Genomic DNA, 25,442 nt, shown 5'->3' with positions numbered 1-25,442 from the left:
AATCGAATAGAATATGTACTCTACTCCAGCCAGCGCCTTGCACAATTTACCCATTAACCATTATCCATTATCCGTGTACCCGTTTGTTCTTTTTTGAATGTAAAATTAAAAACAAATAAATAGCAACAACAAACGACTGGTAAAATAAACAATGGTAAAATCAAAAAAAAAAACTCACACAGAGGGGGGGAAGGAGGAGGGTTCAACGCACAGGTTATCCGGGGAACACAACAGAAAACAACAGGTTCAGGCGTTCGGGCCATAAAATGGGAAGAAACCGTTTCATTTTTCCTGACTTTTCGCAAAAGGTGTAAACAAGAGGCCCCTGAGGTGGGAGGTATACATATAGGAGTACATGTGCATGTGGACTGCGATTTGGAAGGAGGAAGGAGGCTAGACACCAGACACTTGCGCGCACTAAACGATTGGGTTTTCAGGTGTTAAAAACTACCTGTACGATGCAGCGAGGAGAGTCCGAACCGATGGTCCGATTCCCAGTTCCCAATTCCCGATCGGTCGGTCGAAGCATGAAATCGCTGGCCGTGCTGGAAAAATGCCATGAAATGGGCTTTCGTCAAATTAGCGTGGCAGCGTTAACGATGGATGGACGGACACGGGGAACCGAAGCTGAGGGCAAGTGCCTCTAACAGATGCACCTTGTGCATCGCATCGCATCCCTTCTCTGTGGGATATTTCGCACTTTGTGCCTCGCATTCTAGACTCTAGACCTCGGGTCGTTTGCCTTCTACCTGCTGCCTTGATTTATATATTTTTACTGCAAAACTGCATTCGGTTTTTATCTGTATCTGCATTTGCATGACACAAAACCTGGCCGGGTCCCGGGCCCTGTTATCTAACTCGAAGAATGCCCGTTCTCTGACTTTGGCACTTGATCTACACACATATACCGCTGGCTGAGGCGACTCCTCTCCACTCCGGCTGAGGCCTCATAAATTCTCCCGTCGTTTAGTTTTTACGATTGTCGGCTGGCTTTGTTTGGCCCAGGCACATACAGCTATGGTTACAGAAATAACACCACTAATGGCATTGGAAAATGTTCTTAAATCAGAGGTATTTAAGTACCTTATTTACGAAAATTATGATGATGCTAGAAATTTTAAATTAAAATTTTAATCCTCTTAAGATTTCTCTTTATAGTTTATAGCCAAAACTAAACTTTATAGCTATATTACACCTTTAAAAATGTGGTTAAGTACTATTCATTTGACCGGAATTGTATACACTCTCGCACACACAACCAGCAACACGAACTCACAGGTACAGGCGGCTTGTATCTTTCGACGTTGGCCTATCTAAATACATGCTGAAGAGTTGAAGTGCCAGGGACCCCAAGCCGAAGAAACGGCAGCGACAACAGCCTCCTGCCAAGATCTCTGCGCCTGCGTACTGTACTCGGGAACTTGGAAACCAAGAGCAGACCGCACCAAAGCCAAAGCCAAGACCGAGGAAAGACCCGGCTACCAAAAACTGGTCCCTGGCCTGGGCCAAAGTTTGCGTGCTTTGCAGAAATGTTTACGCTGGACCCGGATCCCGAAAAAAAAAGAAAAACGCTTTCAGTTCACAGAACATTCAGGTAGCCCCTTAGGCTCTTAATATTTTTTTGGCTGATGTCCATGAATCGGAATGAATGAGAGATCGGGGCAAAAAAATAAAAACCAATATTAATGGTGCATCAACATTTATTCACCAAGGCGTGCAACTATTTTAACGGTCTTTGGGTTCCCATTCAGTTCGCCAGGAATCCAGGAAATGCCGGGAAATAGCCTATTAAACGAGAAATGGACTGTGAAACCTTAATGGGTTTCTAGCTCGGGAAATTTGATCTTTTGAGGCCTAGGGTGGCCCACCCACAGATACTGCCCATATCTAAATCTGATCTAAATCTTGGTTGGGGTTACGGAAAAGTCCCAACCAGCATATCGGCCCACGAAAATGTTGTCTTTTAATTATGACACATTTAAGAAAGCCACAAATTTACGTCCGTAAGTTTACCCAGGCCTCGGAATTGCTGTCGAGTCATAAGTTGAGGGCCACAAAACTCCAAAAGAAAAGGCCGACCGAGGGAGATAGGGATAGAGAAAGGAGACAGTGAGTGAGACTGCGACTGCGACTTGACGAAAGTACTTTCATTTTCACGCTCATAAAATGGGACTACCATAAAACTTAAAAATGTTGTCGTAAAAACTCGAAAATCAGAAACGTACCAAGAGGGCCAAGTTAAGCGGCTTAAATGACATTTAAATCAGCCAAAAGCGGGGGACAGAATTCGGACGGCCGAAAAAAAAAAACAACCAAGACAACCGATCCAGCGTGGAAAGGTAAGCGCACACAAGCCCAAACACTCGACACTCAAGAGATCCCTTTCACTGCGCCGAAGTTTGGACAGGAAGTTCGCACTTTGGCAAAGATCGAAGAACCCCAAAATGAGGAATGGAAATTAAAACTATAAAGAAACCCCGGGGAGAGCCATTCCAGCACACGTCTGTCTCCCTCCCCGTGATTACGCTTTAGTCTCGTTATAATGAGGCAGGAAAATTGCTTGGCGGATGTGCCGAGCGTGCCCGAATCGAGCAATGGGATTGGGATTGCAATTGGGATGGGATGCGATGGGATGGGATCGCGATGAGGATGGGAATGGGAATGGGTATTGGGTCTGGGAGCTGCGGTTGACATCCTGGTTGCCAGCTGGGCAGCACTCATCTCTCGGGATTGAGTTACCGGGGGAAAAACCTGGGGAGGACCGTCCCAAACCAGAGCAGACACAATGCAAAAGGGAGAGACAAGCGGCAGACAGAAAATACACTTGTTCGAGTAATCTGTTCCCCACTCTTGTTGCTTTCCTGCTTGTTTCTGAAATATGATGCCGCCGAGGCGCAGGTCGTATAGCAAAGTAAACCAAAGACACGATCGGAGGCAGAAAAGGGTCGCAGGAAAGAGTTGTGAGATAAGGTTAGATAAGCGCCGGCACATATGAATACTTCAATACTTGTATACCTGCAGTGAACACTTCCTTCTTCCCTCACTGGAGCACAAGCATTTTTTGTTTGGTTCTTTTTCGGCTCGATAAGGCGAACATGAATGAAGGTTGTATCCATATAATTCTGGGAAGAACTCAAATGATAACCCCACTTGTTCCACTAAGTGAAGTTGATGCTAATATGCAGATTACCTTAAAACCAAGGGAAAACATTTTTAAAAGCCCCCCTTAGAATAAAAGGGTTAGAATACATTTAACAGTCGATGAAACATAGTTCAAGATATAACAAATAGCAATGTATACCAAAAAAAGTCCTAATTTCGATTTTTTAAATTCAAAATTAAATATACATATATGTAATATTTGTAGTACCTGAATTTTGATGCATTCCCGGCAGAACGACCGACGACTCGGACTTGAATCCTCCGCTGAGTCCGCTGCTGCTGGTGGGCTTTTCGAGACCCAAGTCCAGGGTGGTGGATCCGTCCAGATCGACGAGGGTGTTTCCATTGTAGAGTCCCGCACTGCGGTACTCCTTCGCGAAGGGCGTGGCAGCCTGTGCCGCCCCCAGGGTTATCACTAGAACTAGCCAGGACATGGCGGATCCGCCGCTTTTGGCCAATCGTCCTGACCCAATTAATGTCATCACTCACTACAAGCACTCACATAGACGAAACCAGTCGATTGGAGATTATTATTTAGACGACGCGTGACACTTTCAATTAACACCGCTCAGCGGCTGCCGCCGAATGCGAAAAAAATGTGTTACTTTTGATCATTAAATTAGTTAGAGTCGGCCGACTTGACTTTGATGGGGCACCACCGTAAATTCAATTTGCGCTCGACATTTGCTCTCCTTTTTTTTCGCCAGTTAGGGAAATTATGTGTGTCAGCAATTAGTGAAACGATCGTCTGTCCAAGTCACTAAAGTGTGTCAGACGTTTTGGCACTGCAAAGATAAGAGACATAAAGATTAGTTCGGTGTGAATCAGAAGTTCACATATGCATGCAAATCGCTTTTGGAAGCGATGGAAAGACCATATAACTGATTGGAAATGGGATATTATATATATATTGGGGATCATTTCATAAAGAAAGATTTAATATAATCTTAACCAAGTACAGTTATCTTGGTTTATAGAGTTTCGTCACTATTATGTTTGCTGCCTTTTCATTACTATTCCTCACTCGCATTTATAACGGAACATGGCAACACACATTGCCAACAGCTGTTACCGGTTGTTATGTTGATAATTGGTAAGTACGCGACATTTCTATCAATCAAAAAATTCCGCGTTCATTTCCATAACGATTTTCCCATAATCTGCTGCGCATGCGCAGGATAATGCAAACGAGCCCACGAGAAATTCCGCGGTGGGAATTAGGGAATCAAAAGAAATCCCACAATAAGGCCCCTGAAAATGCCTCCTCCCACGCCTCTGAATGCGCAAGAGGGACGGAGAGAGGAGAGGAAGTTCCTGTGTGCGAGCGAGAGAGCAAGATGCACCCTTAGCGCCGCTCATAAATGTCAATGGAAAGGCTGATGTTTTTGTTTTTTTTTTTGGATGACAACAGAATGAAATAACATGTGGGTTTTCTGAATTATTAAACTTCGTTCGGCGAGGCATACACATAACAAAAAATTTGAAAACGATGTTTACTTTACATTGTGAAATTAATTTGTACAGTCTTGATTAAACATTCTTTTAAATGTTTCTTCCAAATATGTCATTTTCTACTTCTTTTCAAACCTCCCTTCACATCAAGATATATTATTTTATTTTTCTGTGTATCCAGAAGATATTTTTAAATTGAGCTCAAGAAATAAAAACCACAAAAAGTGGCCAAAAAATTGCATATGTCAGTGTAACAAAAACCGAAATTGATGGATGGTAAAAAGACTGAGACTCAAAATCACACACTCGCGAACCTAAGCCAAATAAGCTTTAAACGAAACGAGTTTTAACAAAATATTTTTGCATTGCACAAACATTAAGCCTTAACAAAAATACACAGACACACTCACTGGGGCTTAATAAAAGCCATTCAATTAATATCGGGGCGGAGAATAACAAACAAAAGCCAGTGCAATGTTTGCAACGGCCTGATTTTGCCCGTTGCTGTTTGCTTTAATTTGGGGCTACGACAAACAAAGTCGATATTGGCCAAAATCGAAGGGATGTTCCATTTACTCGTACCTTTTTTGAACCACTTGTTTGTCTTTGTTTGTTATTATTCTTTATTGGCACTTTTGGAGGCTGCGACATCTGCGCGAACTAACGGTACTTGCGAATCGAATGCGCAGCTGCGACGGCTCAGAAATAACCGAAATCGAACGTTTTAAATGTTTTGATTTACTTTTCGATCCAACAACGGCACTATCGAATCATTGATCTGCATTCGCTAAGACACATGCTTTCGTACCGAAACACCGCAAACACATAATCCATAGCGGCACCGACACGTCCGCCTTCGATTCAAATTCAAAATACAGTGAGAGAGATTCAAAAACCCATGGAAGAATAGGTAGAGGGTAGCGAGACTACTCGTTGAAAACCCAAGACCTAAACCTCAACGAATTGGCTGTTTTGTTTTTGGTCCGCTGGAGGCCGCTTTTTCCAGGCACTTGGACAGCGAATAATCAACGTTTTTTCAAACGGTTAAACAAACACGACGTTTTTCTAAATGATTATCCAAAATTCATGGAGCTGCAAAACAAACCAATATGTTATGAAATTGTTTGATACATCGATATTGTGCCGCAACACCGACTACAAGATCTTGTCCGGTTGCCGATGTTTTTCCATCAACCCGGGTTGATGCCTCTGATAAATGTTATCCTAACGTTATGTCATAACATCGCCAGGGCTACTAACATTCCCTGCTTGAACTGCTTAAGCCGAAATCCTGCAAACTACTTGCTGAAAAGTCCCCTGAAAAGAAGGCGGAGCTTGTTCGAATTAGCCTGCTTGCCACCCTTAACGGACGTTCAGCCGGAAGTAAATTTAGGGGTTAATTTCACAGTACTTCGACCAATCAAAGCGAACTCAAGCCAGACTTCAGGTGTTTTTTGGGGAGGGGGATATTTTTTTCGTATTATTAAGCAGCATTTTAGGCGCCCCCGCTGCTGTCGTTAATTTTTTGATGTGCCGCGTAATTTGCTTTGTTTCTTTCCAGTTCCTCTGCTCGAGTCGGCGTCAGGATAAGCGTCGCTTGACCAGCGGAAGTGGCTAAAATATCCGACACTTCAGTCGCTCGCCGATTACCCAAGTGATTAGTTTGGACAGCTCCGCGGCAATTCCCTCGTCAAATGCAACGCCAAAAAGTGGAGATTGGGTCACCCGATGGCTCGCCAGCCATCGAAGGAAGCGACAGTAATAATCCGCTATCGAGCACCACGAACATAACCGTACCGCAACGTCCGTCGTCGCCGCGTCAGTTTTTCGAAAGACTCTACGGACATTTGGAAACGCGTAGCTCGGAAAACGGGGACATCGACGTGGGAACCCACGCCCACAAGCCGCCCCCCTGCGAAACGCCCTATCACAGCGACGGCGGAAGCGTCTCCTCGCCGGACATCTCCATCAGCGACGAACGCTCCTCCCTCCCCGGATTTTCTGCCTACGACTTCTACGGCCAGTCCAAGGATTACCCCCGGCATTCCACGCAGCAGCTCCATCATCCTCATCCTAATCATCATCCGCAGCAATTGCCAGTTCATCAGAAGCTCAGCTACGTGACTCCGCCGCCAGTGATTAATCCCGGAGTAACCGCGAATCCCGGCCTGCCACACGGATTTCCGCCCGGGTTTCCCAGTGATCCGCACTTCAGCGCCGGATTTACTGCATTCTGTGAGTAAAAGTTATGAAGTTGGTAATTGGGATCCATGATTATTAGTTAGTAACTCATTTTAAAATGAGATTAAGTTTATTGCTAAGCATTTCAAGTGTTAAACGGCTTTGACAGTTGTTAATTAAAACATAATGCCGTTCTTCACAATATAATGCTTTTCTGTTAATATGCATTGGTAATACTACTCTCCAATTTAGACAACTGAGTGTTTTTAAACTGTAACTAAAACAACACTCCAGCAAACATCTTTTTTTATATTCCGAACTCTTAGGTATTTATTGTGAGGTTTTTCAGTTCTTAGACTTAGTACAAGAGTAAATTTGAGCTACTACGAATTTGGTCCTAACTATTATAGAAATTTAGATGGTTGGGAAAAGATGTTTGTACTACTTTTTGGGAGGGGTCTTTGCTTTCTCCGCCGCTGCCTTCTCCTCCCGCTGGCGAGCCATCTGGCGAAGCTCCAGACTGAGGAACATCTTCAGGTTCGGGTCGGTGATCTTGCTCAGGACGATCTCGCGTGCCTCCTCGTCGTTGTCGCCTAGCAGCTTGGCCAGGGTTTGGGCGTAGTCCAGCCAGACGCAGTTGGCACATCCCGACATGCAGCAGGTGGTGGGCTCTGGAGGAAGCTGTGAAAGAAAGCGTTTTGAGCTTACCAAATATAATTTCTGAAGAAAAGTCGTTTCAAGAGAGATATTAAGTTGGTTTTGTTCTTTAAAGAAATTGTATTTAAAGATTTGGTGGTTGTTCTTGTGAGACAAAAGAGCCATTCTTTAAATTTTTTTGTTTAACAAAAATTGATAGTTAAAGAACTTATTTTAATTTATTTATATCTTATCATACAAATACAAATTTCAATCTAGTTATCTAATATTACCTCTATGTCCCTGAGTCTCTTTCTCCCCTTGGAGCTTTTAACTTTGGCTGTAGTCTCCTTGACCGTAGTTGTGCTTTTGGTTGCCGTGTCCTTGGTGGCATCCTTTGAGTCGCTGGTGACCTGGGAGCTGCTGCCCGACAAAAGGCGGGCCAAGGAGGCCCACCGCTCGGCTCCTCGCCTCAGGAGCAGACAGCGGGGACAGCTGAAGCCCAGGGGAGCTAACATTTCCCACCCGATCTCTGAAAGAGTTCGAAAGTTACGATAGAAAAGGCTCAGAGGAAGTGATGAACATTTCACACGCCTGCGCAGGTGCAGCCCCAGATGAAGTTAGTTCCGCAGGAACTGCAAAAAATCGGATACAGAAAAAAAGCTGATTAAGTGCAAGTGCTATTGAATATCCCCGCACTGAGTGCAGGCAGGCAAGGATTATGTAAAATCAGTCAGGAAAAAATAAACAAACCGAAGGCGGGGCAATGCCACACAATGAGCTGCTGCTGCTTCTGCTGCTGACCCCCAATGCAAAGAAATTAGCCAAGGAAAAAACCGAATGCCAAGAAAAAATTAAAACGCATTGAGCCGTGAAAGTTTTCGTTTACTTGCGGCATTTTCGTTTGCGGCTGATGAGGTTGCCAGGTGTGGAGGTGAGGTGGGGATACCCAAAAAAAAAAATTGAAATGCGTTGGCTAATGAAAATGATCGCAGGTTAAGGGCGAATAAGTGAAGCAATTGATAAGTGCGAAATTAAACATTTTCATAATGAAACATCGATGGTATGCTGGGCATACTGGTTTGTAATCAAAAATGTAATACTGGAGAAAGGAAAATCGGCATGAAAACAAATAATTCTGACATTAGTATTACCACCATACTATTACCACCTTCTTTGCCCAAACTTTAACAATAAAACTTTGTAAAATCTTAAAAAAAAATCATAAGAAACTAAAAAAAATAGCATTGTAATTGAGCTTGGCAGGAAACCTAAAAAAGCAAACACAAACAGAAAGCAAAGAGGGTTAAACGAGAAACAGACAGAGGGAGACTCATAGCAGCCACAACAAACTGGGCAAAGGACACTTGGCTATCGAGTTTCACACGTGATTTAAAAAATTTTAGGAGGAAAGAGGGAAAGAAAGGATCAGGGAAGAGCTTAAGACCGCCTCGAGTTATTCTGGCAAGGGGTAATCAAGCAAAAACTAGAGATTACAACGCCCACAAAGCAACCCCTTCCCGGGAAAACCCCACCCGCGAAAACCGAACAACTTGTCAGCTTGTCCTTGTTACATCAATTAGACTCTAAACCGCACCACTCACAATGGAGTGGGTGAAGGTGGGTGAAGATGGGTGGCAGGTGGGCGGTTACTCAGGGGGTAGTGGGGCATAATGTGCGCTTGGTTGAACTTCATCGTCGGCGACACTGCGAATGCAAACAAACAAACCAACGGTGGAGCAAAAAATTCGAATGCGAGAAGAGGATGATGATGATGATGATGATGGCCAGCCAGCTGTTGGCATTGTTAAAACTTTCCCGGATCAGCATAGATTGCCGAAATAAATATAAAAAACACACTTGAGCCAGGGACAACGTGGAAAATGCATTTCTAATGTGCACCACAAACGCGAGCCACGAAACGGAGCAGGTGGGGGAAATAACAAACAAGGTCTACAGATATCAGAGTGGTTAATTATTTGTTGGGTTAACTGGCTCGACACGCAACCACATTCGGAATCGTTTAGCCGCGCTTATAACTTGATGGTTTGTTAATGTAAGATTAATTTCGCTCTAACATCTCTATTGTATTTGAAACGAATAAGGGCAGAGTAGAGTTTGGTGGGTGGTGTAATAAGCAGACTGTGAAAATATGATACTATCTGAGGGGTGTAGTGTCGCTTTGAATGGGAAAACTTCTTGTTTTATGGTTTCCTGTGCTGATTTATCTGTTATCTAAAATTTAGTAATTATTTTATTGTTTGTGAATCTTATTTAGTGGCTCGGAGGCGCCGCAAAGAGGGAAGACAACGCCGCCAGAGGACCACTTTTAGCACGGAGCAAACCCTTCGCCTGGAGGTGGAGTTCCATCGGAACGAGTACATCTCCAGGAGCCGTCGGTTCGAACTGGCCGAGACCCTTCGCCTGACGGAAACGCAAATCAAGATTTGGTTCCAGAACCGCAGGGCCAAAGACAAGCGGATAGAAAAGGCTCAGATCGATCAGCACTATAGGTGGGTTACTATATTGATTTTTATACAGTTAAGAAGGACTAAAATTTGTGTGTTTGCCTTTGATTTGTTTTTGTTATGATCCCTTTTAAATATGAAACTTTAATAACCTTTTGATGAATAGCTCGTGAAGAGGATTTTACTTGATAGTTTTGTGTCTATTTTCGAAACGGAAGTAATTTAAGGAAATGTCAGAAGTTTAATTGATGGCCAACATAAAATTAACACGAAATTAATTTTACGACATTTATGCGCACACAGACCCAATTAGACGATACCTTTCTGAGGGGGTTGTCCTGGGGCAGGAGTTTTGCTCGAAACTATTTTGATGTAATCAATTTTTCAGAAACTTTGTCGTGGCCAATGGTTTTATGAGCTCTATAATGGGTCAAACGACCACGACCATGCCCCCCGGAGGCGTTGGCGGGGGCGTTGCGGTCGGAGTGGGCGTGGGCCTTGGTTACTATGCCGCGGCTGCGACGCCGCCAGCGCTGCCCAAGGATAACACGCAGGATGCTAATTTTATCGACATCGATGACCAGTTCGAGCAACAACAAATGCAGCAGCAGCAACAGCAACAACAACAACGACGTCGAGCAACAGCGACGCTTATTAATTCATGCTAGCAATTATCATTATTACTAACTGATTACATTTAATTGAGCTTTAAAATGTTTAGCCTAAGCCTAAGTAGTAGTAAATATATAACTGTAAAAAAAAGGGCACTGGAGTTTTTCCTGCAAGCACTCACTTTCTGCGCGAAAACGGTTAGAAATAATTTACACTTTACAGGACAGCATTTAATTTGTTTATATAAGAGAAAAAGGAAGACAACAAAGTCGTTAAAAAAGAAAAACAGCGAAACGAACAAACAATAACTCAGCCCTGGTGGGCAAACAGCTGTTGCTGCCGTAAGTAACGATAGAACTATCGATAAACAAGGAAACTTGTTTTTTTTAATTAAATTTTTTTTTTTTTTTTTTAAATGAATATTAAATTTGTTAATTTATGCTTCATAAAACCTATTGCGAGCATAGATCCAAAAATCTGCAGAGGCTATAAGAACTGTTGAAGAGCTATTTGATTTTTCTTTTGCCTTTACGAATAACAGTAAATCTTTTTATTCATTCAATACCCAAATGTATTGCTTAGATGTGTTTGTACAAATTTGTTGTATAAACACATTAGGAGATTCATTAAAAAAATATCGCAAATGATGTTAATATCTTTTACATAGGAAATATCCATGTTACCCTCCAGTGGTTCCCGCCAGATAAATGTCCATGGCTTCCTTGTTGAGGTGAACGAAAGAGCGTCTTCGTGGAATTGGCTGGATATGTGGCAATCGGGCACCATTCACTGCGTTTAAGCTCAAATTGGAATTGGCATCTTCATCATCGGAAACTAATCTATCCGAAGACTGCTGTGCTAGCAAAGCCCTTCTTGCCCTTCTGGCCGCCGCGGCTGCGCTTGTGGTGGGTCCATCGGAAGAGGATGCTCCTGCGGACTCGCCACTCATCTGAATGCTACTCACTGTAGAAGCGTTCGCCATCGCTGGTCCGTTAGAAGTAGATTCTCTTGCGGACTCGCCACTCATCTGAATGCTACTCACTGTAGAAGCGTTCGCCATCGCTGGTCCGTTAGAAGTAGATTCTCTTGCGGACTCGTCGCTTATTTGAACGCTACCAACTGTAGAGTCCGATGTAATGTGCGCCGCTCTTGCCGCCTGGTGTCTCCTGGCATTGTTGTTCTTGATGTTGTACATCCTCAGGAGTTGATTGTAGCAATTCAGGCACAATGGTTGCGATTGGAGCTCGGAGTTTATCATTCTGCCAAATTTAAGTAAGTACGGGTTCCTGATTATGCGGTATGGGGTCTTTAGCGTATGGTTACCCAACCCGCATATTCGCCGTTCTTCATGCGGCGTGTTTTCTGCGGAGGCCATCTACAACTTAATCATTATTTTCTTATTTTTTTCTTAGGATGACTTGAATATTTTTCATACCAGCTTTACAGATTTAGAATTAGAGGTGGGAAAATATCGATTCAAGGAGTTTTTCAGTTGAGAGCCAAAGTTTAGACAGTTGACAGCCAAAGTTTAGACAGTTGACAGCCAAAGAATTACAAGATACTAGTATGCACTTTTTTTCAAGATTTTTCGTCAAACAAACCTATTCACGGCCGACTTTTCCAAGTTTTCGTTGGTTTGTAGAATGGCATCCAATACTGCTTTCTACTGCCACTTTCGATTCCAAAGTGGAATACTTCTTAATATTTGTGACAGAATTAAAATACCAACTGGGCTTAAGTTTTTAATTTGGGTGATGGTCGATATATTGACCCATGTTCATGTCAGAATTTTCCAAGTTATTGCCTTATTCTGTCCTTCCAAAAGCCATAACTCATTCAATTTAAGGCCGATTCCAAAGTGGCATATCTCTTAAGACCTTTGGTGAAATTACAAAAACATTTGCGTTTAATTTTTTCATTTTGGAGATGGTCGGTATTTTGACACCTGTTCATGTCAGAATTTTCCAAGATTCCTATTGTTTTTACTATTGTGACCCAATGTTGTCCTTCCAAAAGCCATAACTCATCCAATTTTTGTCCGATTTCAAAAGCCATAACTCATCCAATTTTAGCCCGATTCGAAAATTACTAAACAGGAATTAAAAAATTACATTTTTCCAAATCTAAAGTCCTCTTAGCTAAGAATATTTATAACGACTGATTGATGAACTTCAAACCACCCTGTAACATGAATACCCATTATAAGCAGAAAAATTGTTGGCCAAAAAATATCGATGTGTTATCGGTTTTCTTGTTGGCTTTGACACATCTCAATTTTGTTCTTCTTCGCTTCGCCCTACAACCTGCAATTCGGTTTTCTGTTTGTTAATTTGGTTAAATCGTGAGCTAAATCATGGCTAGTTCGGGGCACGTGAAGGAAGAGGTTCCGCCGGAGGACAACCAGGAAGTAGTTGTTATACCTGACCGCGAGGATGATGTAAGTGTTGTTTTATTAAAGTGGCTTACACGTATATGGCCGTGTGCTTTCATATGTATGCGGGTCGGTGAGTGACGCATTTAAATGCGTCCTCCAGTGTACATACCACCCAACCTACCGCCCACTTGGCAACTAACTCCCCTCCTTTCCCTTCCGGCAGGACATATGCGAGCTAGAGCACTTGCGTAAGCTGTTCATTGGCGGATTGGCCCCGTACACCACCGAGGAGGGCCTAAAAGTTTTTTATGGCCAGTGGGGCAAGGTGGTCGATGTGGTTGTGATGCGCGATGCGGCCACGAAAAGATCCCGTGGCTTCGGCTTCATTACCTACACAAAGTCCGTCATGGTGGACAGGGCCCAAGAGAACCGGCCGCACATTATCGACGGCAAGTAAGTTTTTCCATGGACAATATTACCTTGTTGGATTTCGAAGTAAAACCCTTTTTTTCAGAACTGTGGAAGCTAAGAGGGCACTGCCGCGCCCTGAACGCGAATCGCGGGAGACCAACATATCCGTCAAGAAGCTGTTCGTAGGTGGTCTTAAGGACAACCACGATGAGGATTGCCTGCGGGAGTATTTTGTTCAGTTCGGGCGAGTGATCTCTGTTAAATTACTCACAGACAAAACCACAGGAAAGCGTCGTGGTTTCGCCTTTATCGAGTTTGACGACTACGATGCCGTGGATAAGGCCATTCGTAAGTATAGATCTTGAACTCCTTTCTAGAGGGGTTTTAAAAGTCTCTTTAGTACTTGAATCTAATAATTATTTCCGTTAAGAAGATGATTATAGAGAAGAATACCTGAATTTCCCATGTTTTACGCTTCTATTTTACTTTTTGCAGTTCAAAAGCAGCATTCGATTAAGTATGTGCACGTGGATGTGAAAAAGTCCATCTACAATCTAGAGAAGAAGGACAAGCAGCAGCCGGGAGCCTTGGCAAACGGGACCAAGCAGCCGCTAAATCAGCAACAGCAGCAGCAACAACCTCCTCCACCACAGCAGCAGCAGCAGCCGCATAATGGCAACATTCCGGTTCCGGGCTACCGTCCACCTGTGCCGCCGCCCCAGGTCATGCCTCCCTACCACCAGCAGCCGCCACCGCCACCCATGAACGCCCCACCACCAAACTACAACTACTGGGGACCCCCACCACCGCCAATGCAGCCCTACTACCAACAGCCCCCACCACCGCAGATGAACGCCTGGGGTCCCTATCCGCCAGTACAGAACGGTTGGAATGCACCTCCTCCGCCGCCACCCGGTGCCCAGCAGTGGCACCCCGGCCAGTGGGGATGTCCGCCGCCAGTGCAACAGGTCCCTCCTGCTGGGGCAGTGCCACCACCAATGGGCCACAACGGACCGCCACCGCCGGCTCCTGGCAATTGGAACATGCCGCCCAACGCACCGCCGCCGGTGCCAGGTGCACCACCGCCGCAGGGGCCGCCGCCACACCAGCAGCCTCCGCCGCAGCAGCAACAGCCACCGCCGCCGAACTTTGGCAGCGGCTATCAGCAAAACTACGGAGGCGGTCCAGCCAAGCACAACAACATGAACGCCAACCGAATGAATCCCTATGCGGCAGCGCCGCCCAACAATTACCGTAGGTGTAATCCGGCAGAAGTGAACCGCGTTCCCTAATCACTTTCCTTTATAGATAACCCACAACCACCTGCATACCCGCCCTACAACGCCGGTGCTCCGCCGCCCAATGGAAGCGCTCCGCCCGCGACTGGAACTAAGGCGGTGGGCGTGTCCAACGGATCGGTGGCCACCGGTGGCAGTGCCAATAGCAAGTACCGCCGCTGAATATGGTGAGTAGATGGTGCGATCGTTACCCGTCCCCGCAATTAGTCATTCGTTTTAAATGTGGCCTATGCATAAGAGATACCCCAATACGTCTTGCCACCCAGACGCAGTGCGTCTGTAGTCCACCATAATGTATTATTACTAATGTGTATAATTCTCTCTGATTTAGATGCTCTTTGGGCGGCTAAAGCTCAAGAATCAAGATACTGTTAAATAGGCTCGTTGATAAGCTAGGCCACACTCGCTTAGAGTTACTAACAGGAAAAATAACGCATTGTCTCTCTATCATAGGACAACTAACTACGGTTTTACTCTACTCTTAAGCTATACCATTGATAACTCTACGATCGACCTAAGCTATGCCACAGACTATGTATAAATATTTTTTACACCGTATTGGGGGGAGCGAGCTCTCCCCCGTTTCGATTTACTTCAGACGCCTTTTTGTAACCCCTGAATCGTAGACTATGCCCAAAATACGATATAACATAAAGCTCTCTATTCGAATCCAACTATCTCTCTGTAAAACGAAGCAAGCGACCGTGCGACGCGCGTTGGTTTGAAACAAAGGTGGAAGGACAATTGCAAGCAATAACTCAATTAACTATTAGATACAAATTACGCAGCTGTAGCAGCCTGAGCTTATTGGCCCAAAACAAATAGCTTAATCGTAGATACCTATGTATTACCTAAACCATTCAAATAAGATATACGTCCAAAATAAGAGAAATGCAAAAATGCGAAATCACAAGAGACCGAAGTGGAGTTCGGATCAGAAATCAAATCAAACGCCTAGCTGGCGGGCGTGGCACGGGTGCGTGGCCTTAACTATCAATGTACACAAGAGTTGATATCAAAACTATTGTCAATTTTTATAAGGAGCGAAACGGACGGTCAAATACAAGACATGATTCTGTAAAGATGTTAAAGGTTTCTTCTCTAGTCTCCCACGATGTTTATTTAATCTTTCTCTTCATTTTACATGTATGACAAACTTGAAAAAGTATAATATACAATATGCTACAAAAGATTGCTAAGAAATATGTATTTGATTTCGAGCCATGACACGAACTCTAAGTTAAGTTTAAACCTTCAGATTATCTAGATGTACGACTCATCCTCCTCTATCTGCTATATATAAGCTTTCGTTCTGAAGCGCACGCCAAAGGCTTTGATCTATAAATTAAATGCAATTAATTATGTATTGAGATAAGGAAGGGCTCAGTCAATAATTTGCCAGCTTCATTTAGAGCTCCTCTGCTACGTTTACGAAAAACAACAACACTAATCACTTAACCGAACTATATGAAAATCCATATTTATTTTAAATAAATAAAACTTAAAAACAACACTATGTATTTGTTTTAGCTGCCGATATGTAAGTCTCATTTCTTCTTGGTCGCAGTCTAAGTAGCGATAAATTAATCTATTTACATCAAGATTTAGTTAACTTTATACAATTCTAGGTACAAACACTTTCAAACTAATTTTAGATATACTCTACTCGTATTAAAAGCAAGCTTGAGACAGGCTTTAATAATAAGGTAAGTTAGTGACGGATCCTAGGATACACTAGTTTCTATAAGTGCGCTTAAGTTCCTGCTTTATATGTAGCATGTCACCACCAAATTTATTGAGTTCTTCTAAAGCAAACACCATATTTCTTTTCCAAAAACGTGAGCCACGCCGGAGTGACCAGAAACAAGGGTCCCGAATGTAGTCCAATTTTGAGGTATGTACAACACATCTTTTGATTTTATTTAAATTCGAAAAGTATTACCAATAAAGAGAACTACAGAAATGAAGGCAATCTGTGTTTTTATTCAAAGCGAACATGTTGGGAGCCAACATGTCGGAGGCGACCCCAAAACATGGGTAATGCTCCAGTTTAGCGATCCGTAATCGTTCGGAAGCTTTTCCAAAGGCAAACAGTCAGTCGACATCCGCCAACGCGCTTAGACATTTGAAAGGAAGCACTATTTTCACACATACAGTGAGTATTAATTAGTCAAACAAAGGATTGAGTGTGGAAATCGGACTAAAAACAAGTGTGTGTCATAAGGTTTTCGAAAACAGATACTTCGGTTGTTTCTCAAATTTCTGCAAGTTCAGCTTCTGCCCGGTTCTTCAAGTTCAATGTTCTTTGATATTGGCAAACAGTCATCGATCGTTACGGAATCAATTGAATTTGATTTTTGTTGAAATTCGCCAATTAATTTGCTGGCACTTAGAGAGTTTTTAACCAGCCATAGACAAGCTCAAATCAAAGTTAGTTAAGTATTTTGCAAGGTCAAATGTGCCCGACTAAAAGTGTGATCATCGTCGTCGTTAACGAATTGCAGTTCCGCAAATTCAACTAAATCGTTTTTGCGGAGGCCTCATTTCCCCCACGATTCATTGGCCCCTGGAACATAAACATTGCATCTTGGACGCTGCATCACGTCATTGTTTCTAGTTTTGTCGGTATAATTAAACTGCAGCATATATATGTGGTGCACATATACAACTGGAATGCACTGCAACAGCATCCAACTCGGATATTCCTGGAAGCCACCGCGAGATCGTATATACACTTCTCAATTGCAAGATACAGAGCTGCGCACTTCACTTGATATTTAGCGACACAAAAGCGACGATTAAGCACATCTTGGTCCCCAAAACGGAAGCCGCCGATCCTGATAAGAGGCGGTGAGGCCAAGTCGGGCCTGTTGCGATAAGCCGAATGTGTCGTTGGGCAATTTGATGTGCCATATAGCAGCACATGTACCAAATAGAAACATAGAACTAGGGCGACGTCTTTAACTGATTATGGAGAGACTATGTAAATTCGGTTTGAATTGAGTCTGTATTAATGGCATTAAGGTCAGCTTTAATCAGGGCTAGAAATGCTACCTAAAAGTGTCCACATACTATATCAACTTTTGCAGTGTCGATGATTTCATAAACCAAATTTAAAAAAGCTTTGAACTGCAAAACATGTGTTCAACATGCCTCAAACTTCCATTTCGAATAATGTATACATTCCTTTGCGGTTGCAATAAGTGAGAAAACTATTTGCAGCAAGCAAAGGTGGAATTCTGAGATTTTATCCCTTACCTGACCACTTTTCTATCGCCGCTTCCATTCTATTTAAAAACTCCTCGATCTGTAATAAACATCTTTCGTTCGCTCCATTGCCTGTCCACAATAAGTTTGCATTGTTTTCGAAGCGCTTGGCCCAGATCCATAAATTAATTTCCTCATAAAAGGGGAACTTCTGCATCTGTATCTGCGCGATACATTTGCGTTGACCTTTTGAACCCTGCAGCAAGATTTTGCGGCTTCTTAATTGTTTTCAATCAGAAAAAGACGCCGCGTTCACATCGCCCATCGGGATGTAAAAACCACCCCTCGAGGGTGAGTTACAAGGCGACCGTTGAATTTCCTTGGGGTACAGTAGAGTTTCCGGTACAGTCAAAAACACTCTTGTGGGCCAAGGCCAAAGCTTATCTTAAAATGTTTTCATTTCGTTACCTAATCTATTTTCATGACCTTTATAAAAATAGATTTTAAATTTGTTGAATATCAGCAAATATTTTGGCTCAAATTTTATTTTGTTTCAATAGGTTTGAAATTCAGTTAAAGGATGAAAAGGATTCAGTTTTTATATAGATAAAATATCTGTTTTTTAACTTTTAATAAAAGTTTTAATTGAGCTACCTGATTACAAAACAATTCAAAAATCTATAGTTGAGACCGACACACAGGATGCGCTCCCTCTGGCTGCTGCTCGGCTTGGGGCTTCTGGTTTTCAGCCAGGTCCAGGCCTCCTCGGAGGTTGAGGATGAACTGGCGGACCTCGACCTGTCCGAAATCGATGAGAACGAGGAGGAGTTCCTGCGTCTGCTCGAAGAGAAGGCCAAGGTGGGTGGCCCTTGGTTAAAATGATCATTTAAATTTCAAAAGCTATATCCAATTTGCAGATCAAGGATGTGGAGCGGGAGAACGAGTTGGTCAGCAAGTTGGCCGAGGTCCAGCACAACCTGCTTAACCCCGTCGTTGAGGTGGATCTCTGTGAGACTATGCCCTGCGGAGCCGGTCGCATTTGCCAGATGATCGGCGAGAAGCCCCAGTGCGTGTGCATTCCAGAGTGCCCGGAGGAGCTGGACACCCGCCGACTGGTGTGCACCAACACGAACGAGACCTGGCCGTCGGATTGCTCCGTTTACCAGCAGCGCTGCTGGTGCGACAGCGGAGAGGCGGGCTGCACCAATCCGGACAACGCCCACATGCACATCGATTACTACGGAGCCTGCCACGAGCCGAGGAAGTGCGAGGGCGAGGACCTGAAGGACTTCCCCAGGCGCATGCGCGACTGGCTGTTCAACGTGATGCGCGATCTGGCCGAGCGCGATGAGCTGACCGAGCACTACATGCAGATGGAGCTGGAGGCCGAGACCAACAACTCGCGTCGCTGGTCCAACGCCGCGGTTTGGAAGTGGTGCGATCTGGACGGCGACACCGATCGCTCCGTCTCCCGGCACGAGCTCTTCCCCATCCGTGCTCCGCTGGTCAGCCTCGAGCACTGCATCGCCCCCTTCCTGGAGTCCTGCGACTCCAACAACGACCATCGCATCACCCTGATCGAGTGGGGCGCCTGCCTGGAGCTGGACCCCGAGGATCTCAAGGAGCGTTGCGACGATGTCCAGAGGGCTCAGCCTCACCTCCTGGGTTAACACTAAGCCCCAGTTTCCCCTCATTACTCTTGCGGAGAGCATTAGTTACTATTTGCTTCCTTAATTAAAAAATTTCAACATTTTTCCTAAGTGCTTGTTCAGTGAAAATAAACGAAAAACTCTTGATATTAACTGCATGTAATTCAAGTTTCTTGATTAATTTTTCTACCAATGATATTTCTACAATCTACTTTTTAAATTAAATCCTCTTCGCAGTGGACTAAATTATTTTTATTGGGTTCACAAATATAGAAAATTGTATTTTGTTTTGAGATAAATGCGATTAATAAAACTTAATATCCTCGCGACATCGGAATTAGACTGTACTTTTCACATTAAAAACGTCCATTTTACAACTTGAATATATTACAATCTAGTTTAAATACTTTACATTCATTGCCACGTTTGCAAACATCTCGACCGGATTTTTCGAAATAACAGGATTGGCGTTTTTATTATAATTTTTATTAAATTTATTCGTGTAATTACTTGCTCTAAATTAAGTTCTTTTTGTTTCATACTCAACCTCGCCAAGAATGCGTGCGGGAAAATACGTTTTGTGTTTGTTTTTTGTTTTGTATGTTGTATGCTTGTGAGTGTTGGGAGATGCTAGAATTACATAGTTATGTATTACGTTGTATATAAGAAGTATGTGCTGGCGCACAGAAATGATTAAAACTCGTCGGTTTGTTAGCTGGTCTCTGCTGAAATCTGAATTAAACATAAGTTTTGCGTATTTCGAAGGCGTCCGAATGATCGCTGGCTTAGTAGGCCTGCGACAGGATGACGTTGCCCTTCCTCTGCGGGTCCTGCACCGTATCCTCCTTCTTTCCGATCAGCGACTTGTGTATGTGCGGGATCACACCGCCGCCGGCAATGGTTGCCTTGATCAGGCTGTCCAGCTCCTCGTCTCCACGAATGGCGAGCTGTAAGTGGCGCGGCGTGATACGTTTCACCTTCAGATCCTTCGAGGCGTTTCCTGCCAATTCCAGAACCTGCAATTGGAACGTTGTATTAGACAAATTTTATAAAATAAACAGCTGTTTAAAAATTCAGCCATAAAACCGCGTAATCTTTTACAACCTACGTTCAACACAATATTTAGTTCTGTTAATATTTTTGTATGAAGCTAAAATACCAAGAGGAACAAATAATAAGTATATTTAGTGATTTATTTAAAGCGGGAAATTTGTCGGAATAACAAATGCTCAATAAAAGCGGAAAAATCATATAAAATCCAAATTAAAATCAAAGTATGTTTGGAATTTCAATGTAATAAAAATTGTAAACAATAAATTATTCATTTAAAATTTTAAACTTGATTATTTCACATGCAAGCTAGCTGTACATTTTCATCATTCGCTTTGTATGGCAATAAGAACTCTGGTTTTCTGGTGTTTTCCAATTGCACCGGAAAAGTACCGTTCTCGCAAGGGCCGCTCAAGAAAAGCGGGAAAACACTCACCTCGGCGGTCAAGTATTCCAATATGGCAGCGGAGTAAACAGCGGCGGTGGCTCCGACGCGTCCGTGGGATGTGGTGCGGCTCTTAAGATGACGATGGATACGACCCACGGGGAACTGCACATAAGAAATAACTCATTAATTATCCGAGTTGTTTATGTTTGTCAACCCCCTCGAAAAAAAAAACAAAAGCACCCTGTTTTTGGTGGAATATGCTCGGTGGCGCGGTGAGCACGTAAAAAAGGCGCCAAAACCGAGGTACAGACGACGGACCGATTGTAAACTCACCTGGAGACCCGCGCGCGCCGATCTTGAAACCGCCTTCGCCTTGGCCTTTCCTGAATCCTTGCCTGCTTTACCGCCAGCCTGTGAAAAACACAACACAGCGCCTATTAGGTTTAAAAACTAAAAAACAAGCCGTAAAAACACAAAATGGTGGCGCCGATGCCATTGTGAGGTTAGGACCGATTGCCTCCTCCAATACAATAACAAATGCCCGCCGTTTTTGGGGCTCATCGGTTTACGCGCTACGTGGTGTTTTTACTCTTTATGCATGCTGCATCCACAATCTGCATCAATATTTAATTCGCGGCTAAGGGCACGCGCAGTGCGAAAAGCAAGCTGCGCTGCCGCTCGAAATTCGCCGAAAATTACCATTTCTGTTTAATCGATTTTTCTGTTGGGTGCTAACTGCGCTTGCGAAATGCTCTAAGCACTGGTGTTCTTTCTGCGGCGATGGGAATGATTGTTACGACTCGGAACCGAAGTGTTGTGGATTTCTGCGGAAATTGCGCCTCGAACGCGACTTCTTGACACTCGAAAATTTACGGGAAAAAAGACGCCGTCAGCGGACGCTAGCGGTGGAACTAGACTTATCGATATGTATCGATGGATTTTGGTTTCAGGGTTGTCGAGCGTTATAAAAGTTTCCTTTGAAATAGAAATGAATTTGGATACAAATATTGGAAATAAATTCAAACAAATAAATTCGGACTCAACCGCCTCTCACTATTAACCAATCCAGCTGCGATTAATACTAATCTAATATTATCCCTCCCAGACAAATGTAAAATTAATCATAAAATTAAATATAATTAAAAGATTATTGTTTTTTTTTATATGTTTTGGTATACGAATTTGACTTTATCCACTTTGACATTTAACTCATAATTGTAAAACTATTGTTTTGACTATCCAATTGTGCATGAGGCAATTTGTGTCCAGGCAACTGACAACCCTGCATAACGCTTCTGCCCGCGCCGAGTGTCAACCCTATCGGCCCGGCATTTCGAGCGGAATTTGCGAATTTTTTGTTTAGCCACGATTTAGCGCCTTAAAATGCCGCGTGTAGTCAAGCCGAAAGTGGCTGCGCCGGCCAAAAAGGCTGTGCCGGCCAAAAAGGCCAAGAGCAAGATGTACGCGATGCCGGAGAAGGTTAAGGAGGGCACGGTTTTCACAGATTTGGCAAAAGGCCAGTGGCGCATAGGACCCTCAATTGGAATGGGAGGATTCGGCGAGATCTACGCTGCTTGCAAAGTCGGGGAGAAGAACTACGATGCGGTGGTCAAATGTGTGAGTTGTACCCTAAAAGTTACCCTTCTCGAAGATGTCTTCTTAAAAGTGCTTTTTAGGAGCCCCATGGCAACGGTCCTCTTTTCGTGGAGATGCACTTCTATCTGCGCAATGCCAAGCAGGACGACATCAAACAGTTCAAACAGAAAAACGGCATAAAGTCCCTGGGCATGCCTTACATCCTGGCCAACGGTTCCGTCGAGGTCAACGGAGAAAAACATCGTTTTATAGTAATGCCGCGCTACGGCAGCGATATCTCTAAGTTTCTGGAACAAAATGGAAAGCGACTCCCCGAGGGCACTGTATACCGGCTGGCCATACAGATGCTGGACGTCTACCAGTTTATGCACAGCACAGGCTACGTTCACGCCGATCTCAAGGCGGCCAACATACTGCTGGGCCTGGGAAAAGGCGGCGGAGCACAGGCTTACTTGGTTGACTTCGGCTTAGCCTCTCATTTCGTCACAGGGGACTTTAAGCCGGACCCCAAGAAAATGCACAACGGTACTATAGAGTACACATCGAGGGATGCCCACTTGGGGGTTCCCACTAGGCGGTCTGATCTGGAGATTCTCGGCTACAATCTCATTGAATGGCTGGGTGTGGAGCTACCCTGGGTAACGCAGAAACTACTGGCTGTCCCGGTTAAAGTTCAAAAAGCGAAGGAAGCATTTATGGATAATGTAGGAGAGAGTCTTAAGCAGCTGTTTCCTAAAGGAGTACCCGCTGCCATAGGGGATTTCATGAAGTATGTCTCAAAATTAACGCATAACCAAGAGCCAGACTACGACAAGTGCCGCAGTTGGTTCGCAAATGCCCTCAAACAGTTGAAAATTCCAAACAGTGGGGATCTGGAATTCAAGATTAAACCACAGACTAGCAGCAACAATAACCACAGTCCACCCGGAACGAGCAAGGCAGCTGCAGCAAAAAGAGGAAAGAAAATAGAATCTCCTGCATTGAATTCTTCCATAGAGGAGGAAATCTCTGCCAGCGACGAAGAGGAGCAGGAGGAGAAAGTACCACGCAAGAAGGCAGCTAAGAAGCTGTCACCGACAGCCCGAAATGTTAAAGTTTCGCCCATGAAGCGATCCGCTCCTGCTGCAGCCGCAGAAAGTACTCCACCCAGCAAAAAGCGGGTGAAGACGGAGCCAAAATCCACTCCCAAGCTAAAAGGCACACCCAAGGCTAGTCCCAAGCCACACACGCCGACTCCTGCGAGAGTAAGGACACCTAATGTCAGTGCGAAGATCAATTTCAGTCCGGCCATTTCCCTGCGTGGACGACCTGGTGGCAAAACTGTGGTCAACGATGATTTGACCCCGCAGCCACGTTCCAACAAAACCTACGAGTTCAACTTTGAGCTGGACGTGAGCATGGACGCCAACGTGATTGTGAACGTCAAACGCAAAAAGAAGGCAGACAAGGATAAGGCAGCAATGGTGGAATCGAAGACACCCTCATCCCGCAGCCTGGCCAGTTCGAAGGAGGACGGCACTCCCGTGACGCGGGTAAACCTGCGCAAGATGAATGGGGATGACGGCGACTCGACCTCTTCTGGTCGTAGTCCACGTACTCCCGCCGTCACCGTGCGCAAGTACCAGCGATAGGTGCAGACTTTTTGTTTTCTATATTTTTAAATTAATAACCCTTTGAATAAAACACACTTAATTATTTTCCAACGTTTACTTAAATAATGAATTTTATTTGTTTGAACTGTGGTAACACAAATAAGTAAAATCAGAAATTTAAAGTAATCCAAGATGCTTACAGATTATAATATAGTGTATAAATAAATGGATATTTTCATTTAGACTTTGTACTTAATAATATGGATATCCTATTTACTGTTTCGACCTGCGTTTGCTGCTTCCACTTTCGTGATGTTTTGATGAACTGCTCTTGGAACTGGACCTGGCACTGGAGCTGCTGCGTCGCGATGAGGAGGTCCCACTACTACTGCTGGTGTGCTTTTCCATGCTTCCGATGGCACTAAGTGAAGGCGTCGTCGTGGACTTCGAAGATCGCTCCTCCTTGTGCGACTTGGAAGAGGATGACGAGGAGGACTTGTGGCCATGTTTGCTGCTGCTACTGCTGCTGGCATTTGTGGAGCTACTGGGCTCGGGTCTGTAGAACGGCGACGAGGAGTTGGACGAATTAGATGATCGTGAAGATGCCGCCGAGGATTTAGCTTTGCTGGTCAGCGGCATTGGCTCGTCGGCTATGAAAACGGTGGGTGTGACTGCCGCCGCAGATGAAGTCGTCCTCCCGCTGCTCGTGGGCTTATTGCAGCACGTGTCGCACTGCCAATTCTGTTCCTGGTCATCAGCCGCCTCTTCTTTTGTGATCGGAGGCTTGTGGCACTCCTGGTGGTACATGGCGCCGCATTTGGAACACTCTATCAGACGGTTTGTGGCCGTGAAGACCATCTCGCCACACACACAACAGTTGAGATCGCCAAAGTCGCCGGTATCCCCAGTATTAACAATACCCACGGCACTCAAGCCATCGTCCGAATCCGCAATGGTGTCTACCGAATCCGACGGCTCCTTATCCGGTGAGTTTGTCAGATTGATAATCTCATCCGTGTTAATGGGCTGCTGCGGAGGCGTGGCCGCCCGGCCCGGAAAGTTGGCCTCATCCTCCAGCATACGCTGGCTCATGTTGTTGGTCAAACTTTTTCCGGTCCGAAACGTGTTTTTAGAGCCTCATCGAAGAGTAGGCGTAACTCGGCCGCAGAGGTGGGATTACTCGAGTGCAGCAGCTTGATTGCCTTTTTCAGAACGGGGTCTACTTCTTGGGCGGCTGCGGCTGCAGCGGCTATATTGGCAGCCATCTGAAAATCGAGTAAATAAAAATACAATAAAAGTGCAGTTTTCGCAAGCGCAACAGCTGTTTGATTTGCAAGTGTAGCCACACTACCGGCCGGCTCTTTTT

At 44.4% G+C, this 25,442-nt stretch overlaps 8 protein-coding genes across 11 annotated transcripts in view; 4 read left to right on the top strand and 4 right to left on the bottom strand.

Moving 5' to 3' along the window:
- Window positions 1-5,492, bottom strand: part of LOC108095833 — a 29,153-nt gene extending 23,661 nt beyond the window's left edge. The window contains exons 1-2 of the mRNA XM_017197116.2: window positions 5,197-5,492; window positions 3,371-3,947 (exon numbers count right to left, since the gene is read on the bottom strand). Of these exons, the coding sequence (XP_017052605.1) occupies window positions 3,371-3,644 (274 nt within the window). The 5' untranslated portion in view covers window positions 3,645-3,947; window positions 5,197-5,492. The remainder of the gene's footprint in view (window positions 1-3,370; window positions 3,948-5,196) is intronic.
- An 816-nt stretch (window positions 5,493-6,308) lies between these two features.
- Window positions 6,309-10,671, top strand: LOC108095962 (homeobox protein rough). The gene is made up of 3 exons (XM_017197302.1): window positions 6,309-6,849; window positions 9,710-9,944; window positions 10,288-10,671. Exons 1-3 carry the CDS (start codon window positions 6,309-6,311, stop codon window positions 10,565-10,567), a joined length of 1,056 nt encoding a protein of 351 aa, XP_017052791.1. The 3' UTR covers window positions 10,568-10,671.
- LOC108095963 (oxidoreductase-like domain-containing protein 1) lies at window positions 7,098-12,262 on the bottom strand. 3 transcript variants are annotated; one of them, XM_017197305.2, is made up of 4 exons: window positions 10,693-10,829; window positions 8,026-8,066; window positions 7,725-7,963; window positions 7,098-7,476 (listed from the first exon to the last, which is right to left on the bottom strand). In XM_017197305.2, the coding sequence occupies exons 3-4, from the start codon at window positions 7,947-7,949 to the stop codon at window positions 7,237-7,239; spliced, it is 465 nt and encodes a 154-aa protein (XP_017052794.1). In that variant the 5' UTR covers window positions 7,950-7,963; window positions 8,026-8,066; window positions 10,693-10,829; the 3' UTR covers window positions 7,098-7,236. The 3 variants fall into 3 exon arrangements, with proteins under 3 accessions (XP_017052794.1, XP_017052793.1, XP_017052792.1); XM_017197304.2 differs by having other exon boundaries at window positions 7,725-8,066; window positions 10,693-10,828; XM_017197303.2 differs by lacking the exons at window positions 7,098-7,476; window positions 10,693-10,829 and adding an exon at window positions 11,195-12,262 and having other exon boundaries at window positions 7,952-8,066.
- Window positions 12,263-12,776: 514 nt separating this feature from the next.
- LOC108095799 (ribonucleoprotein RB97D) lies at window positions 12,777-16,561 on the top strand. Of its 2 annotated transcripts, XM_017197064.2 has the most exons (6): window positions 12,778-12,948; window positions 13,109-13,338; window positions 13,400-13,644; window positions 13,792-14,550; window positions 14,605-14,761; window positions 14,926-16,561. In XM_017197064.2, the coding sequence occupies exons 1-5, from the start codon at window positions 12,865-12,867 to the stop codon at window positions 14,754-14,756; spliced, it is 1,470 nt and encodes a 489-aa protein (XP_017052553.1). In that variant the 5' UTR covers window positions 12,778-12,864; the 3' UTR covers window positions 14,757-14,761; window positions 14,926-16,561. The 2 variants fall into 2 exon arrangements, with proteins under 2 accessions (XP_017052552.1, XP_017052553.1); XM_017197063.2 differs by having other exon boundaries at window positions 12,777-12,948; window positions 14,605-16,561.
- Window positions 16,562-16,647: 86 nt separating this feature from the next.
- LOC108095800 (SPARC) lies at window positions 16,648-19,613 on the top strand. Its single transcript, XM_017197065.1, has 3 exons — window positions 16,648-16,749; window positions 18,486-18,659; window positions 18,719-19,613. The coding sequence occupies exons 2-3, from the start codon at window positions 18,504-18,506 to the stop codon at window positions 19,469-19,471; spliced, it is 909 nt and encodes a 302-aa protein (XP_017052554.1). The 5' UTR covers window positions 16,648-16,749; window positions 18,486-18,503; the 3' UTR covers window positions 19,472-19,613.
- A 301-nt stretch (window positions 19,614-19,914) lies between these two features.
- Window positions 19,915-21,788, bottom strand: LOC108095801 (histone H2A.v). Its single transcript, XM_017197066.1, has 4 exons — window positions 21,588-21,788; window positions 21,222-21,299; window positions 20,937-21,050; window positions 19,915-20,466 (listed from the first exon to the last, which is right to left on the bottom strand). The coding sequence occupies exons 1-4, from the start codon at window positions 21,588-21,590 to the stop codon at window positions 20,236-20,238; spliced, it is 426 nt and encodes a 141-aa protein (XP_017052555.1). The 5' UTR covers window positions 21,591-21,788; the 3' UTR covers window positions 19,915-20,235.
- Window positions 21,789-22,168: 380 nt separating this feature from the next.
- On the top strand, window positions 22,169-24,199 carry LOC108095797 (nucleosomal histone kinase 1). The gene is made up of 2 exons (XM_017197060.2): window positions 22,169-22,505; window positions 22,565-24,199. The coding sequence occupies exons 1-2, from the start codon at window positions 22,272-22,274 to the stop codon at window positions 24,113-24,115; spliced, it is 1,785 nt and encodes a 594-aa protein (XP_017052549.1). The 5' UTR covers window positions 22,169-22,271; the 3' UTR covers window positions 24,116-24,199.
- LOC108095798 (integrator complex subunit 12) lies at window positions 24,177-25,426 on the bottom strand. Its single transcript, XM_017197062.2, is given in 2 exon segments — window positions 24,177-25,182; window positions 25,185-25,426. Coding segments are annotated over 2 exon segments (990 nt in total). The 5' UTR covers window positions 25,342-25,426; the 3' UTR covers window positions 24,177-24,349.
- Between the last annotated feature and the right edge of the window lie 16 nt (window positions 25,427-25,442).

The sequence above is a fragment of the Drosophila ficusphila genome, unplaced genomic scaffold, assembly GCF_018152265.1.
Source record: "Drosophila ficusphila isolate 14025-0441.05 unplaced genomic scaffold, ASM1815226v1 contig_791, whole genome shotgun sequence".
NCBI lineage: Eukaryota > Metazoa > Arthropoda > Insecta > Diptera > Drosophilidae > Drosophila > Drosophila ficusphila.
Note: the sequence above shows the minus strand (reverse complement) of the source record. Positions and strands in the feature narration are given on the sequence as shown.